The sequence below is a fragment of the Zea mays genome, chromosome 10 (genome assembly GCF_902167145.1).
Source record: "Zea mays cultivar B73 chromosome 10, Zm-B73-REFERENCE-NAM-5.0, whole genome shotgun sequence".
NCBI lineage: Eukaryota > Viridiplantae > Streptophyta > Magnoliopsida > Poales > Poaceae > Zea > Zea mays.
Window position 1 is genome coordinate 58273941 of NC_050105.1, and position 15007 is coordinate 58288947.

The window sequence follows — 15007 nt, forward strand, 5'->3', positions numbered from 1 at the left end:
TAGATCTAATGTCTTTAGTTGTTATGTATATTTTATAATGATCACCTTCTATCACTATCCTCTACTACCCTTACTCTGCTTGAAAGATGTTTTTTTATAGAATATACAAAGCAACCATAGATGTTAATGGTGAAATGAATAATAATAATTTAATATATACACTATGCACCACGCTTATATGTACGGGATATGTTTTTTCTCACACCAGGACTAACATGCAAATACGGCGCAAATCTATGGTGCAATGTGGAAAAGCGTTGGTCGGTAAGGGCCCGATAAAATGAGACCTCCTCTCCTCCGGGAGAGGGATAGAGTGCGTCCGTCTTCGTTCCTTGCCCCCCTTCCTTCAGAAGAGCGAGGCCGCGGTCGCGGAGGAGGCTTTACGAACAAACGAGCCATTAGTCCCCAAAAGCCAACACACAAACCCAGGCGATAGCGAGCGCGCCCGCGAAGGCTACGACGCGAGAGCGCGCGAGGTGTGGAGCCCCCAATCCCGGAAGCTTCCTTGGCCGCGCGCAGGGCGCGGGAGTGGGAGCTCGCCGCCGGTTACCGAGCCCTCTCCGCCGCGGATCTCCCGATCTGAGACGCCACTCGTCAATTCCCCGCAGGTACGCGTGCCGATCCGCGGCCGCTTCGATCCAGCCAGTTCCCCGCGCCAATTCGCGCCCCTGCCATTGCTGCTTCTTGATTCCGCCCTTGGCTGAAACACTGTTGCTCTGTGATTAGGGTTTTGCGGTGCCAGCGACGGACATGAGCGTGGAGAGCCCAGGGGAGCTAGGGTTCTGAAGCGCACCGTGGGGCACAGCGTGGCGAACGACGGCCCCCGACATCCTGCTAGGTTTTCCATGGGAGATGGGGGAGTCGCGTGCGCCGTCCGCTCAGTCGAGAGCTTCCGTGCCGGCGCCCTCGTGAGGAGAGGAGGAGCGGGAGAAGCGATGCCGGACAAGGGGGAGAGGGCCCATGGCCACCGCCACCAGCACCAGCACTGGAAGAACCAGCAGTCGGCGACAGCTGCTGACCTGGAGGAGGGGGAGCTGCTTAATGGGGAGGCCGGGACCAATGGGTTGCCCGAGAGGAGCATGCCACCTAAGAAGTGGAGGAAGGTGCTGGCAGCCTCCGCAGCTGCTGTGGAGGTGGAGCCTGGGGAGATTGTGAGTACAAAGCAAGCAGTGCCATTGAAGAAGGAAAGAAGAAACGGGGACGTTGAGAAGGTAGAGCTGCTGCCAGAGAGGCAGAGGAAGGAAAAGTCTTCTGGGAAGAGCACCAGGAAGTCTATCAAGGATGATGTGGAGCCAGGGGAGATTGCACTGCCAGGAAAAAGGCGGGATGCCAAGTCCCAACTGGCCCATGATAACAGCAGGAGGCCAAGTTCGTCTGCCCAGAAAGGCTCCTTGCGGGATTCTGATGAAGAACCTGGTGAAATTAAGCCAGAGAGCGGCATCAGTGGCAGTGTAAGGAAGAACCGGCCAACAGAGCCTCATAGCAGTAACCACAAGCACCACACTGACACCTCTGACCAGTCAGGATCAAAACATCGCAGGAAGGGAGAAGGAAAGAGTTCATCTGCTGCCAGACATTTGTCTGGGAGAATTCGTGAGGTCTCGCCACCAACACGGGATCGGCGTGATAAGCACGAGAGGAGCCCAGGCATCTTGGGCCGTTTTCCTCATGACCGTTTTCGTCATGACAGGTATGACAGGAGCCCGAGCCGCTTGGAGCGTTCCCCACATCGCACTCGCCACTATGATAGCAGAGACCGCAGTCCATATATTTCACCTCGACATAGAGCTCGTCCGCCCCAATTCAGGGATAACACACCAAGTCGTGTTGATAATTCCCCTCGTGGGAGGGTCCAGCATGAAGATATCAGAGACCGTAGCCCATTTCGTCATGACAGGTCGCCTTCTGAACGTTGTCGTCCTACTGACACGCATGAAGCAAGCAAGAAGAGCAGAAGTAGCAACAACTCAGAGAAGTCACATCACAAAAGCAAATCAGCGAAGCAATCTTCAAAAATCAAGAGTGGTAGCAATGGGAAGAATGAGGAGAAAATCTCCAAAGAAAAGCACACTGAAAGCAGTCAGTACACTGAACTGCCACCACCACCTCCTCTTCCTCTACCACCGCCACCACCACCGCCGCCGCCACCGCCACCCCTGCCGCCTGCTGTACCACCTCCATTGCCTCCATCACCAGAACCTGAGCCACCTGGAGTTCTAGCCGAGGATATGATAGAAGACATGGATATCTGTGACACCCCACCTCACACTAGTGCAGTACCTGAACCCACAGAACCAATTTGTGATATAGGGAGGTGGTTTTACCTTGATCACTTCGGTATCGAGCAAGGACCTTCCAAACTTGCTGAGCTGAAGAAGCTGGTGCAAGATGGATATCTTCTTTCTGACCATCTGATAAAACATGCTGATAGCAACCGATGGGTGACTGTAGAGAATGCAGCTTCACCACTGGTGCCATCTGATTTCCCCTCTTTATATTCGGACACTTCAACACAGTTGGTCAACCCACCAGAAGCCCCAGGAAATTTGCTCGATGAAGCTCTAGAGGAGGCTTCTAACTTGGCATCAGGAGCTGAGGATAAACAAATGGAGGAAACGTCTGCAGAAGATAGTGAAGAATTCTGCATTGATGATAGGGTTGAAGCACTGATGGATGGATCAATTTTGGTGCATGGCCAGGAGCTCGAGATCATTGGAGGTAAAACAGAAGTCCCCTTTGCTATATTTGAAGATCCACGTGTTTTTGCTGTGGGCTGGGCTGGACTTGGGTTCTCCGTTTTTTTGGGTTATATCCTTTTGAAGTTGGCTGCGAAGCCATTTTTTTTGTTTATATCCTTTTGAAGTTGGCTGCGAAGCCTTGGTTTTGGTTTCTTGTGGTTGTGGATGCAGTAAACACGCATCCCATCATGATTGCAGTTTGCACCGGAGAGAGCCGATGAGGTGATATGATATCTATTTGCTTGGGTTTGGGCCCATAAGCTTGCATTATTTGTCTTGTCTGGATACAGTTTTCTGTTGCAAAAATCTAATGGATCTGACCTTGGTTTTTCTAGGAATTTTATTTGCTTCAACTGTTTTGCATCTGCACCCCCGGGAACTTTTTTCTAATCTGATGACCATAAAAACTTACAGTTTTTTTTGCATATATATCCTTCTTTAAAGCTCTGCATTTGAATTTCTGTGTAACTGTATCACATCTATTCATACCATGTTTGACGGTAGATCTCTACTCTGCCTTCTAAAATCAGGATTGTTGGTGTGGTTGTTGATCTGTAAGTTTAATTGGGCAATTGATAGTTTTTAGGGGGTGTAAATGCAAATACAGACCTTCCCGGGCCATGTCAAAGATCTGCTGTTTTTTTTTTGTTCTTTGATTTGTTTTGAATAAATTGCACTGCACTTCATCCTGCATTGTACTTTCTCAGCACCCTGAAGGCCTGAACTTGCACAAATTTATGGAGTTAAACCTCATGGCTGGACTAATGTTGTAGCATTTTGCCATTTGGAAAATTGCAGAGCTTTTAGGTGCAGATTTTCAGCCTGCTGATTGGCAAAGATGGAGTCGTCGTGAAGGTACTGTATCAGTTCAAATTTGATTTGGCCTTAGGATTTGCACTGTTCCTTATCCAATTATGTTTTTTTCCATAAAAAGATGCTGACTCTGCTCTGCTTATCATATTTTATCTTCTTTTGAGCCTAATATTTCTTCAGAAAACATATTGAAAATTTTCATTAAACACTACAGAAATTCTTTTCTTCATGTAGTTTTTTCATGGTGGCACCATATAATTCTTGGGAAATTTGGATCCATACCATTAAAAGATCACCACTTTGGATCCATACCATTACTATCTCACTTACATGTGGGTCCACATGAGTCAATGACATGTGGGGTCCATGGTATATATCTAAAGTTTGGATCTTTTAATGGTATAGATCCAATTGTTCCATAATTCTTTGGTTGCGTTTATTCTGTTATGTTTGGGATTTGTCATTTATATATGATTATTATGTCAGATTTTACTAGGCTCAATGTGCACACTGAAGTAAACAATGAAATCAATGGAGGCACAGAAAATAGAGCAACAGATGCTTATGGTCTTGTTTCTGTGGAGAAGAACTTTCATCATAACGCTGAGTCTAGCGAATGGTTTTCTGGTAGATGGTCTTGCAAAGGTGGTGACTGGAGGAGAAATGACGAACTAAGCCAAGATACTCCATTCAGGAAAAAACTTGTTCTCAATGAAGGGTATCCTCTGTGTCAAATGCCAAAAGGTAGCTGTGAGGATCCACGCCGGCCCTGCAAGGATGAGTTGTACTACCCTGTACGTGCTAAAAAGTATGAACTGCCATTGTGGGCATTCTCATTGACAGAAGAAGATATTGATAGTGTTAATGACACCACTAAAAGCGGTGTTGTGCCTGGGAGGCCAGGTCAGACCAGACAGCCTTCTAGGGGAGTGAAGGGCATGATGCTTTCAGTGGTTAGGATAAATTCTCGTGTTGTTAAAGATCAATCATCTGTTGAACCCCATACAAAACCCAGAGGAACTGATCGACCACTGTCGAGGTCTTCACGCTCCCATTCAATTGGAGCTGAGAGAAGTTCTGTCCATGAAGGTTCGTCTCATTTCAGGAAGCACCATGACCATGATTCACAAAGTTCGCACAAGTCCAAGCCTGTTCCAAACATTCCAAAGGACCGTGTATGCACTGTTGATGAGCTGTCAGTTTATCGGGGTGACTGGTATTACCTTGATGGCACTGGGCATGAGCATGGTCCATTTTCTTATTCTGAATTGCAAGAATTAGTTAAAAATGGCACTATCATTGAACAAAGTAGTGTGTTCCGTAAGATTGATAACACATGGTTTCCAGTTCTTAAGGATTTAAAACCTGGAAGCTCTGTTCCCAGTGCAGCACGAAGCTCAAGTTTTACTGCTGCTCTTATGCTCCCAGACCAATATAATTTTGGTGTGAACCAAGGATCAGGTAGCTTCAATCAGTTGCACCCCCAGTTTGTGGGTTATACACGTGGTAAATTACATGAACTAGTCATGAAATATTTCAAGAGCAGGGAACTTACTTTAGCTATAAATGAGGTCTTGGATCCCTGGATCTCAGCAAAGCAGCCAAAAAAAGAGTTTGAAGCATACTTCTCCCACAATTCAGCATCTAGAAATTTGCTGCCAGGTACTGTGGTCATGTCTTACACGACGTCTTATTTTCTTACTTTCAGCTCTTAAATTTTAACTGTCAGCTAATCTTAATTCATTTGAAATATTGAACTATCAAATTTGTTTCACTCTCACATATTCCTTCTAGCTAAACACTGAACAAAATTTGTGGAAATTTGTAACATCTCCTTTTCTTTTGCGAGCCTTACAGAAGATGGTGGGTCTGCAAAAAAGGCAAAGTTGCTACCTGATCAGAGTGATGAAGATATTCATTTGTCACAAGACATTCTTGCCAGTCGGAAGGAGGACATCTGTTTTGACGAGCTATGTGATGCAGAACCTTCTGTTGATAATGATTCTCTGAATCCCGGAGCAGGAAATGAAACCTGGGGTCTACTAAACGGCCATGTGTTAGCAAGAATCTTCCATTTTATGAGGGCAGATGTGAAAGCACTTATTTCTTCTGCAGCTACCTGTAGGAGCTGGAATGCTGCTGTGAAGTATTACAGAAACATGTGTAGATTCATTGATCTGTCTTCTGTTGGCCCTCTTTGCACTGATTCTGTGTTTTGTGATATTATGGTATGTGTCTTGCCTATCTGTTTGATCTCTTGAGAAATTACTTCTGTCATCTCCTAACGTTGAACTCAAAATCACTCCTCTTTCTTTCAGGCTGGTTATGAGAAGCAAAATATTAGGACCCTTATTTTAGCTGGTTGTTCGAATCTTAGTTCGCATGCCCTTGGCAGAGTACTTGAGCAGCTTCCACAAATATCTTATGTTGACATCCATGGTTGCGGTCATCTAGGGGATCTGAAAAATAAATTTCAGCATGTAAAATGGATCAGGAGCTCATTGAATCCAGAGGAGTCATATCGGAAAATTAAAACCTTGAAGCAGATAGGTGATGGGAACAACTACGCATCCAAAGTTGCAAGGAACTTCACCAATCATCTGGATGGTTCTGATGAGCTTGATGGGTATTTTGCTGATATTTCAAATAGAGAGAATGCTAACCTTTCATTTGGACAAGGTTTCTATAAACGATCAAAATTGCTTGATGCTAGAAAGTCCTCTGCGGTTTTGTCGAGGGATGCAGAAATGAGGCGGTTGATGCAGAGACAGGCAGAGACCAGTTACAGAAAGATGGAAGAGTTCATCATAAACAGACTGAGAGAAATTATGAGGAGCAACAGATTTGATTTTTTCATTCCAAAGGTACCATCACTATTTGATAATTATTTGGATGAGTCCCCTTGATGGTCTAATATGATGTACTAATACTTCACGCCCATATCCGTTCCATTTTACAGGTTTCCAAGATTGAAGGTAGGCTAAAAAACGGGTATTATGCTCGCCATGGCTTTCGTACCATCAAGCATGACATCCGTACCATGTGCCAAGATGCATTGAGGTAAAAATTACCTAGTCTAACCTAGTTCAAGATCTTTAGAAGTTTATGTGATGGTCGTGTTTCTAAAATTTCCTATTCTACCTCAGATATAAAGATGGCAATGATTCGGGAGATATAAAGCAAATTGTTGTCTCCTTCATACAGCTAGCAAAGAGACTAGGGAACCCAAGGTACATTTCTGATAGATATGGAGCAGGAGCCCAGGACAGCCTGGACATTAATCAATATTCATTTGATACTAAACTCAAAAAGAAGCAAAATAAAATAAGAGGAGCAAATTCATTGGCTGCTGGAGCAGATAATTCATCTCGTGCATTTGACCTTGAAATCAAAAGAAGCCTATCTAAATTAAAGAAAAAGGATGTCTACTCTGGTAGCGAAACATCTGATGATGATGATGGCTACTCTGAAGTTGATGAAACTGAGAGCGAAACTACTGTTTCTGATACTGAGAGTGACCTTGATGTAAATTCTGGAGCCTGGGATTTAAAAGGAAACAGTCTAAAGTTAATTGAACCTGGGGAATCTGTGACCGATGATCGTATATTGGGTGCCCGCATGACAAAGGCCAGCCTTGTTCCTCCAGTTACTAGGAAGTATGAAGTTATCGAGGAGTACCTTATTGTAGCAGATTTGGAGGAAGTACAGCGAAAAATGAGAGTTGCTTTACCTGATGACTATTCTGAGAAGTTGCTGTCACAGAAGAATGGCACCGAAAACTTGGAACTTCCAGAGGTTAAGGATTATCAACCCCGAAAAGTAGCAGGAGATGAAATTCTTGAGCAAGAAGTATATGGCATAGATCCATACACACACAATCTACTGAGTGACATTATGCCTGCTGATCTTGAGTTGTCACCTACTGACAAGCATATCTTTATTGAGGAGGTAATTGGCGCTAGGTTACACTCCCCCCTCTCTTTCTTTCAGTTCAAGCTTGAACTTACCCAAAATATTTTCAATGCAGTTGCTTCTGAATACATTGAATAAGCAAGTTAGGCATTTCACTGGTTCGGGAAATACCCCTATGACTTACAACCTTAGGCCTGTCATTGAAGAGATCCAAAGGTCTGCAGAGGATAATGGTGATAGACGAACTTCAAAGATGTGCTTGGGGATGCTAAAGACCATGAGAAATCGCTCTGAACAGAACTTCGTTGCTTATAGAAAGGTATGCCTTCAGCAAACTCTTAACTGAGGGTCATTTCTTGTTTCTTTTTGACATGTTTTTTCCATCTTTTCAGGGTCTCGGTGTTGTTTGCAACAAAAAAGGTGGATTTGGTGTAGATGACTTTGTTGTAGAGTTCTTTGGGGAGGTATGCCTTAATTTTTAATAGTCATCCATTCTACCTAGAATGAGGGGCAGTAGTATAAAAAAAACTCGACTTGCGGGGGTAAGAAAGCCCCCGAATATTGTATTAAGAAGAAGACCTTCTCACACAGGTCGAGAAAACCCCTGAACCCTGTCCCCCCCATACACAGCGGCATCGAAGCCCATGTGAGAACCACTGCGACCGGGGCCGAGCCTTAGACATGTGCTTTGGCGTGGGACAGATGAGGGGATTTTTTTTAACCACAGCCTGAAATTCGCTCCCACGGGGCCATGAATATATTGATTTATATACATTGCAGGTTTACCCTTCTTGGAGATGGTATGAAAAGCAAGATGGTATTAAACATATACAAAACAACAGTGAAGATCAAGCTCCTGAGTTTTACAACATTATGTTAGAAAGGCCAAAGGTTGTGCTCAGTCTCTGATTTTAATGAGATCTAACCTGTAGCTGGTGGCATTTCAATTCATGGTCTTTGTCATCCTATTAACCTTTTACTTCTGTTATGATGAAAGGGAGACGGAGATGGATATGACTTGGTTTTTGTTGATGCGATGCACAAGGCCAACTACGCTAGTAGAATCTGCCACTCCTGCAACCCAAACTGCGAAGCAAAGTAAGTTCCTTTTGAGCTTCTGATTACTACCTTGTGGATGTTAAATGTTTCACTGCTTCTGTTATATGCTTTAATTATTCTTTAATTATTGTTCAGAATTTGTATGCTTGATATGTATGGGGTGTTTTTGGAGGGAGTACCCCTCCCTCCCCTCTCCTGCATTGTTCAAGAAAAAAAGAATTTATATGCATGATGATGCAAAAATTGACCTGAAAGTTATTCAAGCTTGTCTGTTAACAATTGTCGATAGATGTAGCATTCAGCTTTACTTCCCAAATTTGCACTGCTCTGTTGTTACTCTAACAGTTCCCTTTTTCTGGAATTCTGCTGTGGGTTGTTAGATTATTATATGTACTCTTTCAAGATACTTGGCATTCCATAAATAGTGATATTATTATATTTCACGGGTCTGGAAATCAGTATGACTGAGCATTGAGCAATATAATATAGCTGTTCTCGCATATCCACCTTCATTCTATTTGATGGAGCACAGTGCAATTCTGAGTTGGGGCTTATGTATCAATCAAGATGCTTTGACAAACTTCAGTATGTGTTTGCTTGGATATGCTCATGCATTTCTATGCTAATTAAATCGATACTGAACCGTTGATAATTTGAATACATGTACGTGTTACATGTTTACATGTCCCAAAATGCTTGGACTTTTTTTTCTCTCCCTAAGGCTAATGTCCACTAATTTATGCGTGCTTTTTTTTAAAAGAGTGACAGCAGTGAATGGTAAATACCAGATTGGAGTTTACACACTTCGACCAATTGCAGAAGGCGAGGAAATCACTTTTGATTACAATTCTGTAACTGAGGTGAGCACAATTCTGGTTCCTTTATGAAATTATGTATTACATTGCTATGTTTGATGACTCATACTTATTTTGCTAGAGCAAAGAAGAGCATGAAGCATCAGTCTGCCTCTGTGGAAGTCAAGTATGCCGTGGCAGCTATTTGAATTTTTCTGGTGAAGGAGCCTTTGAGAAGGTGAACTTTTGGAAGTATGCTGGTGGATAGTTTGGAAGGAATGCCTGTAGTACCAATATTTATTGATTATTTGCATGATTCTGACATGCTCACATTGACTGATATCGTTGTGAATCAGGTATTAATGGAATTCCATGGTGTGCTCGATAGGCATAGCCTGCTGCTACAGGCTTGTGAAACAGACTCTGTCTCTCAACAAGACTTAATTGACTTGGGTAGAGCTGGTCTTGGTACCTGTTTGCTTGCTGGTTTGCCTGGATGGCTTGTTGCTTACACAGCTCACCTGGTAATTGTAATAGCTGTCTTTTGTTCAGTTTCTGTTCCGATGTTGTAACCAATTTAGCTTGGTCCTTACCAATTTTTGTTGTAAAAGGTGCGGTTTATATACCTTGAGAGACAGAAACTCCCTGATGAGATCTTAAGGCACAATGTGGATGAGAAGCGCCAGTTCCTTATAGAAATAAACATGGATTCTGAGAAGAATGATGCTGAGGTTCAGGTAAACTAGCTGATGGCTTGGTCAGGGCTCCTAGTCCCCCCCCCCCCCCCCCCCAATCTTATTTGAGTTTGACCTACTTATGTTGCTACTCTCAGGCAGAGGGAGTATTAAATTCAAGATTACAACAAATAGTGCATACACTTGACAAGGTGAATATTTATTTATGTTCAATCTTGGACTTCTTTGATAATACCTAGCTACCATACATATTATATCATTGTTTATCCTTATTGTCTTCTCTACCAACTCTTCAGGTGAGATATGTTATGAGATGCATATTTGGAGACCCAAAGAATGCTCCTCCTCCTCTTGTAAGGTTGTCTGGGAAAAGTCTGGTATCTGCCATCTGGAAAGGGGACAGTTCAATAGTTGCTGAACTCATTCAGTCGATGGAACCTCATGTTGAAGAAGAGGTACTTAGTGATCTGAAGGCCAAAATCCGTGCTCATGATCCGTCAGAGTCTGAAGATATTGAGGGAGGCATCCGGAATTCTCTCTTGTGGTAAGTTTGGGACTGATCAGTATTTCCTGTATGTGCAATGACTTCCCTACAATTACTTGTCTGCAGAATCTGATGCTCCTTTTGTACAGGCTGCGTGATGAATTGCGAACTCTTTCATGCACTTACAAGTGCCGTCATGATGCTGCTGCAGATTTGATTCATTTGTATGCTTATACAAAGTGCTTCTTCCGAGTCCGGGTAAGTAAAACCTTATTACTTACTGGGAAAATGATGGTTGTGATTTTTCCATCTGTTCTTTAGAGCTGACTCAAGTATGGCTGTGTGCAGGATTATAAGACAGTAAAATCTCCACCAGTTCATATCAGTCCGCTTGACTTAGGCCCCAAATATGCTGATAAACTGGGACCAGGCTTTCAGGAGTACTGCAAGACATACCCAGAAAATTATTGCTTAGCCCAGCTTATCTATTGGTATAGCCAGAATTCAGAACCTGAATCTAGATTAACAAGAGCTAGAAAAGGTTGCATGTCGTTGCCAGATGTCTCATCCTTCTATGTGAAGTCTGCAAAACCATCACAAGAGCGAGCTTATGGAAACAGAACTGTGAGATTCATGTTATCGCGCATGGTAAGTGCTATTTTGTGATTGTTTGGGGTTACCAGATTGCAAACATCATGTGCTCTAACTTATTTTGTTCTAGAAAAGTTGGATCATGAAACAATTTGGTGCTGCAGACCCCATATATCAGACATCATTACCTACCGCTTCCACTATTTTTCTGAATCATTCTGCTACTTCTCATAACTTCATGCACATGGAATGCTTTTTATACATGGATAAAATTATGATGTTTAATTGTTCTTATTGTCCTTTATCATCTAGAAGAAAATATTAAGATTTCTTGCCAGCTATTTTGTCTCAATTTCTTTCCCAAACTGTTTATATTAGTGTAACTTGGCATGTTGTCGGTACTTTGCGGAAGATATTTATGCCTTTTGACTGCTAGCTGATCCTATATGGTGATGTAGCAAGCGTGCAGCGTGCTTCTTTTTTGTGTACATCCCAGTGATCACTGTCTTCACCTATAAAAAGTTGGAAATATGAAGACTGGCACCATCTTTCGAATAGTTCCCTTGACTATTTTGGTTCCGGTACATCTTAGGTAATGATGTTTTGTTGGTTGATTACAGGAAAAGCAGGCACAAAGACCATGGCCAAAGGATAGGATATGGGTGTTCAAGAGTGATCCGAGATTCTTTGGTAGTCCAATGATGGACACCGTGTTGAATAATTCCCCGCTTGACAAGGAGATGGTGCACTGGCTCAAGACTAGACCAAATGTTTTCCTAGGCTAGTAAAAAAGGTTTGTAGGCAGATAAGGTGGTATTTGGTTCTTTCTCCTTTTTGGAGATTTTAGTCTACATGATTCTTTTTCCGACTCACACCTTGGCTACCTGATCATGGGGAGTTTAGCTTTTAGATAGCAGGGTAGTCTCACCACCCCCATCTGTACATTCCTCTCTCCCTACTTTCCTTGTAGAGATGTATCTGGTTAATAACTGATAGATTCGTCATTGATTTGATGTAGTGAATTTTCCCCATAGGAATGCTCCCTCTTTTGTTTCATGTAAATGCAGAACAATTTCAATCTTGAATTCAGTAATGTGTTACAGGCATGTTGCATTTCTGTGGTTCAGTTCGTTGTTTCAATCAATAAAATGTTTTAGGGGCTTATAGGTTTCATTCATAGGAAATAATCTGTGCATGAGTTTTGATGATTGAAACTGTACATCAGTTGAGTTGCGGATGTCAATGTGAAGCATGAATATTTTCGTTTTACATAGGTGGTGATGGAATTTGTGCCCACTTTGAGTTTTGTTAGTGAAGCTGCAAACAGAGCTGCAAGGTGAAACAAAATTGTAAAACCGGCCTTCTCATTTGCCTCTCATGCCTATTTCCCGGTTGTGTTTGTTTTTTTTTCTGCTTTTGTGCTCTTTATGCTGATGTTTTTTTCGACAAAAAATAAAATAAAATCTCAGTAGGTCAGTGGGCTCTATTTCTAGAGCAGAGGAGCAGCCCTGATTTCATATTTCTAAGGGAGGCAAATTTGGAACTCTCTAAGAAGAATACCACCACCACTTAGGTACAGGTGGTTACAAGCGTCAGGTTTCTAAATGGAGACAAGAAGACATCGAGAAGGCCGTAGGGTTGCTGACGCTTTTTGAGCAACTTGGTGAAAGGACGGCTAATTGAATCCGTGCTTGAAAACCAAGTGAAAGTGAGGCTGGTGTATCTTTTGATGATTCAAATGTCAAATAAGCGGCAAAAAAACATATATACAATAGCAGCTAAGCAGAGCAAAGGAACATTTAAGCCACAAAGGGAGAGAGATCCTAACGGCCGGTCTCGTTAATCCTGAACATCCTGGTCGTGTAAGAGGAATCTCGTCTAAGGAAGGATAGAAGGAAGAATTCGAACCATAGTGAGAAGGTTTATACAAGAAACGTAATCGATACAAAAAAGAGTTGTCGGATTATTTTAGCAGGAGGCCAAGAAAGTTTAAAGATCTGATGTCTCAAATGCTATCAAATCCTACTCTAGAATTGATGCAACAGTTGGCGAGTGTGATGTCTGTTCAACAGATGACCATTCCACAGATGCAAATAATTCCAGCAGCTAAATTGCCGGCTTCCACCGATTGTACGACCGTCCCAAGCTCTATGACGTCAACGGAAATAAGGTCCGTTATCCAGTTGATGACATCACAAGGCCTGAGCAGTGCACACTGATTATAAGATATGGTATTAACAATCATCGTACGAAGAAAGTAGAAACATGTGTTGTGATCCTAGGATGCAAGTTTCATGGAAGCTACATTTTAGATGATTATTGCAGGGTAGAAGTGACGACGGTCGTCCAAGGATCCAAGGATGACATGCTAAACATCCCTGGGCCCGAAGGTATCGAGACACTTGGACAAGCCATAAACAATTCCATACGTTGGCCTCAAAGGGATGTCGAATTGGTTGATCCACCAACGCCGTCGTCGTCGCATCCCCAACCATCTCTGCCTCCTCAAACTTTAATACCTATTGTACATCCATAATCACCTCCTCAATATTCACATGCTGCTCTCATCCTCTTTCTAACCTACCGCCTCCGCCACAAGCATCAACATTTAGGACTCCACCTTCTCCTCATCCTCTTGGAGACCCGCTGTCTACGCCACCAGCAAGGGATCCACCTTCTCCATAGCCATCAAGGGATTCACGGCCATCAAAGAAATCTAAATTCCCTATACCAAAATTGTTGTCCATGTTCGAGAAAAAGAAGAATAAAGCTACTATTGCTAGCACAGCTCGATTTTTGAAACGGATTGCACGGGACCTCACGTCACATACTGTTGATTTGGCCGAGCATGAGGGGTCTACAAAAAAGGCTGAGGCAATGACGGCAAAGATAAAGATCCCAACTAAGGCAGATTATAAAAATGTGCCTAAACAATATGTGCCGGGCGTGCTCTACTATCTTTTGAGAAACTGAGGAAGGTCCCGGATGGTATTAAAGGTTGCATGACTAGTACATGCGTGCATCATCAGTTGGCATTGACACCATTAGTGTGCATATGCCAGACCATGCTTTTATTGGTTCGGACCAAAAGGCCTTTGTTGCATTCGAGAACATGTGGTTAATGATGAGCCTTCAGAGACTCGACATGCAACTTGTGACGGTGTTTGCAATGTAAGTGTCGCTCATATTTCCACGTATATGTGTTATTATTATTAGCGAGCCGTATAAATTTTCAATATCTGACACATGCACGTGTGACTTGTAGAATGCAACATGATCAACATGAGATCCTTTACGGTACCAAGCCCGGTGCTAGTGCCGATAAAAGGATTGGGTATCTCAACCCAATACTGATATGCGAGGAAAGCCACACTTTCAGAATCGAGAAAGACAATGAAGAGTTAAAGGGAAAGACAGACGAAGAAGTTGAGGAGCGTCTAAAGACTATGAAGAAGGAGTTTGAAACAAGATTCATCACCTACATAGCAAACACAATGCTTAAATTTCAAGACAGGGAAGCCATAATGGCCCTGTACAACTTTAAGTAAGTGTTATTTTGCATAAATAAGATTAATAATTTCAATACACATGCATCACAAATTTGATTCGTACAGGGACCACTGGATATGCTTCCTCATTTATCCTAAGGTTGGAAAGGTGTTGGTGCTTGACTCCTTGAACTACGACCCTTCGATCTATACAAAATTCCTCAGTATCTTAGAACTGTAAGCCTTTTCTATGCATGCATACTTATATCGATGAGAATTTTAAAATAACATGAAGATTACATTTGAGATCACAGAGCATTTAGGTTCTATAAATTTAAAGGTGGAAAGTACGACAAGTCCAAAAATACGTGCCACTAGACATCCATCATCACTGGCCGATAAGTATGTGAATTTATGAATACATATCATACAT

General features: G+C 42.7%; 1 protein-coding gene across 3 annotated transcripts; it reads left to right on the plus strand.

Moving 5' to 3' along the window:
- The first annotated feature begins 245 nt into the window (after window positions 1-245).
- On the plus strand, window positions 246-12248 carry LOC100194363 (Histone-lysine N-methyltransferase ATXR3). Of its 3 annotated transcripts, XR_004852973.1 has the most exons (22): window positions 246-608; window positions 727-2718; window positions 3537-3593; window positions 4038-5213; window positions 5409-5779; window positions 5870-6415; window positions 6511-6611; window positions 6698-7499; window positions 7579-7782; window positions 7856-7927; window positions 8244-8354; window positions 8461-8561; window positions 8903-9185; window positions 9283-9382; window positions 9459-9554; window positions 9673-9840; window positions 9928-10053; window positions 10149-10202; window positions 10308-10555; window positions 10645-10753; window positions 10844-11143; window positions 11707-12212. XR_004852973.1 is itself a non-coding variant. In XM_008663256.4 (21 exons), the coding sequence occupies exons 2-21, from the start codon at window positions 846-848 to the stop codon at window positions 11869-11871; spliced, it is 6777 nt and encodes a 2258-aa protein (XP_008661478.1). In that variant the 5' UTR covers window positions 305-608; window positions 727-845; the 3' UTR covers window positions 11872-12248. The 3 variants fall into 3 exon arrangements, 2 of the variants coding, with proteins under 2 accessions (XP_008661478.1, NP_001346408.1); XM_008663256.4 differs by lacking the exon at window positions 8903-9185 and having other exon boundaries at window positions 305-608; window positions 5412-5779; window positions 11707-12248; NM_001359479.1 differs by lacking the exon at window positions 8903-9185 and having other exon boundaries at window positions 316-608; window positions 11707-12192.
- Window positions 12249-15007: the final 2759 nt, after the last annotated feature.

What these genes read in the sequence shown, in the direction of transcription:
- LOC100194363 (NM_001359479.1), top strand. Translation starts at nt 846, where the DNA reads ATGGGAGATGGGGGAGTCGCGTGCGCCGTCCGCTCAGTCGAGAGCTTC. An exon ending in ACTTCGTTGCTTATAGAAAG is followed by an intron (nt 7,783 to 7,855) that starts GTATGCCTTCAG and finishes CCATCTTTTCAG; the next exon opens with GGTCTCGGTGTTGTTTGCAA. An exon ending in GTGAAGGAGCCTTTGAGAAG is followed by an intron (nt 9,555 to 9,672) that starts GTGAACTTTTGG and finishes GTTGTGAATCAG; the next exon opens with GTATTAATGGAATTCCATGG.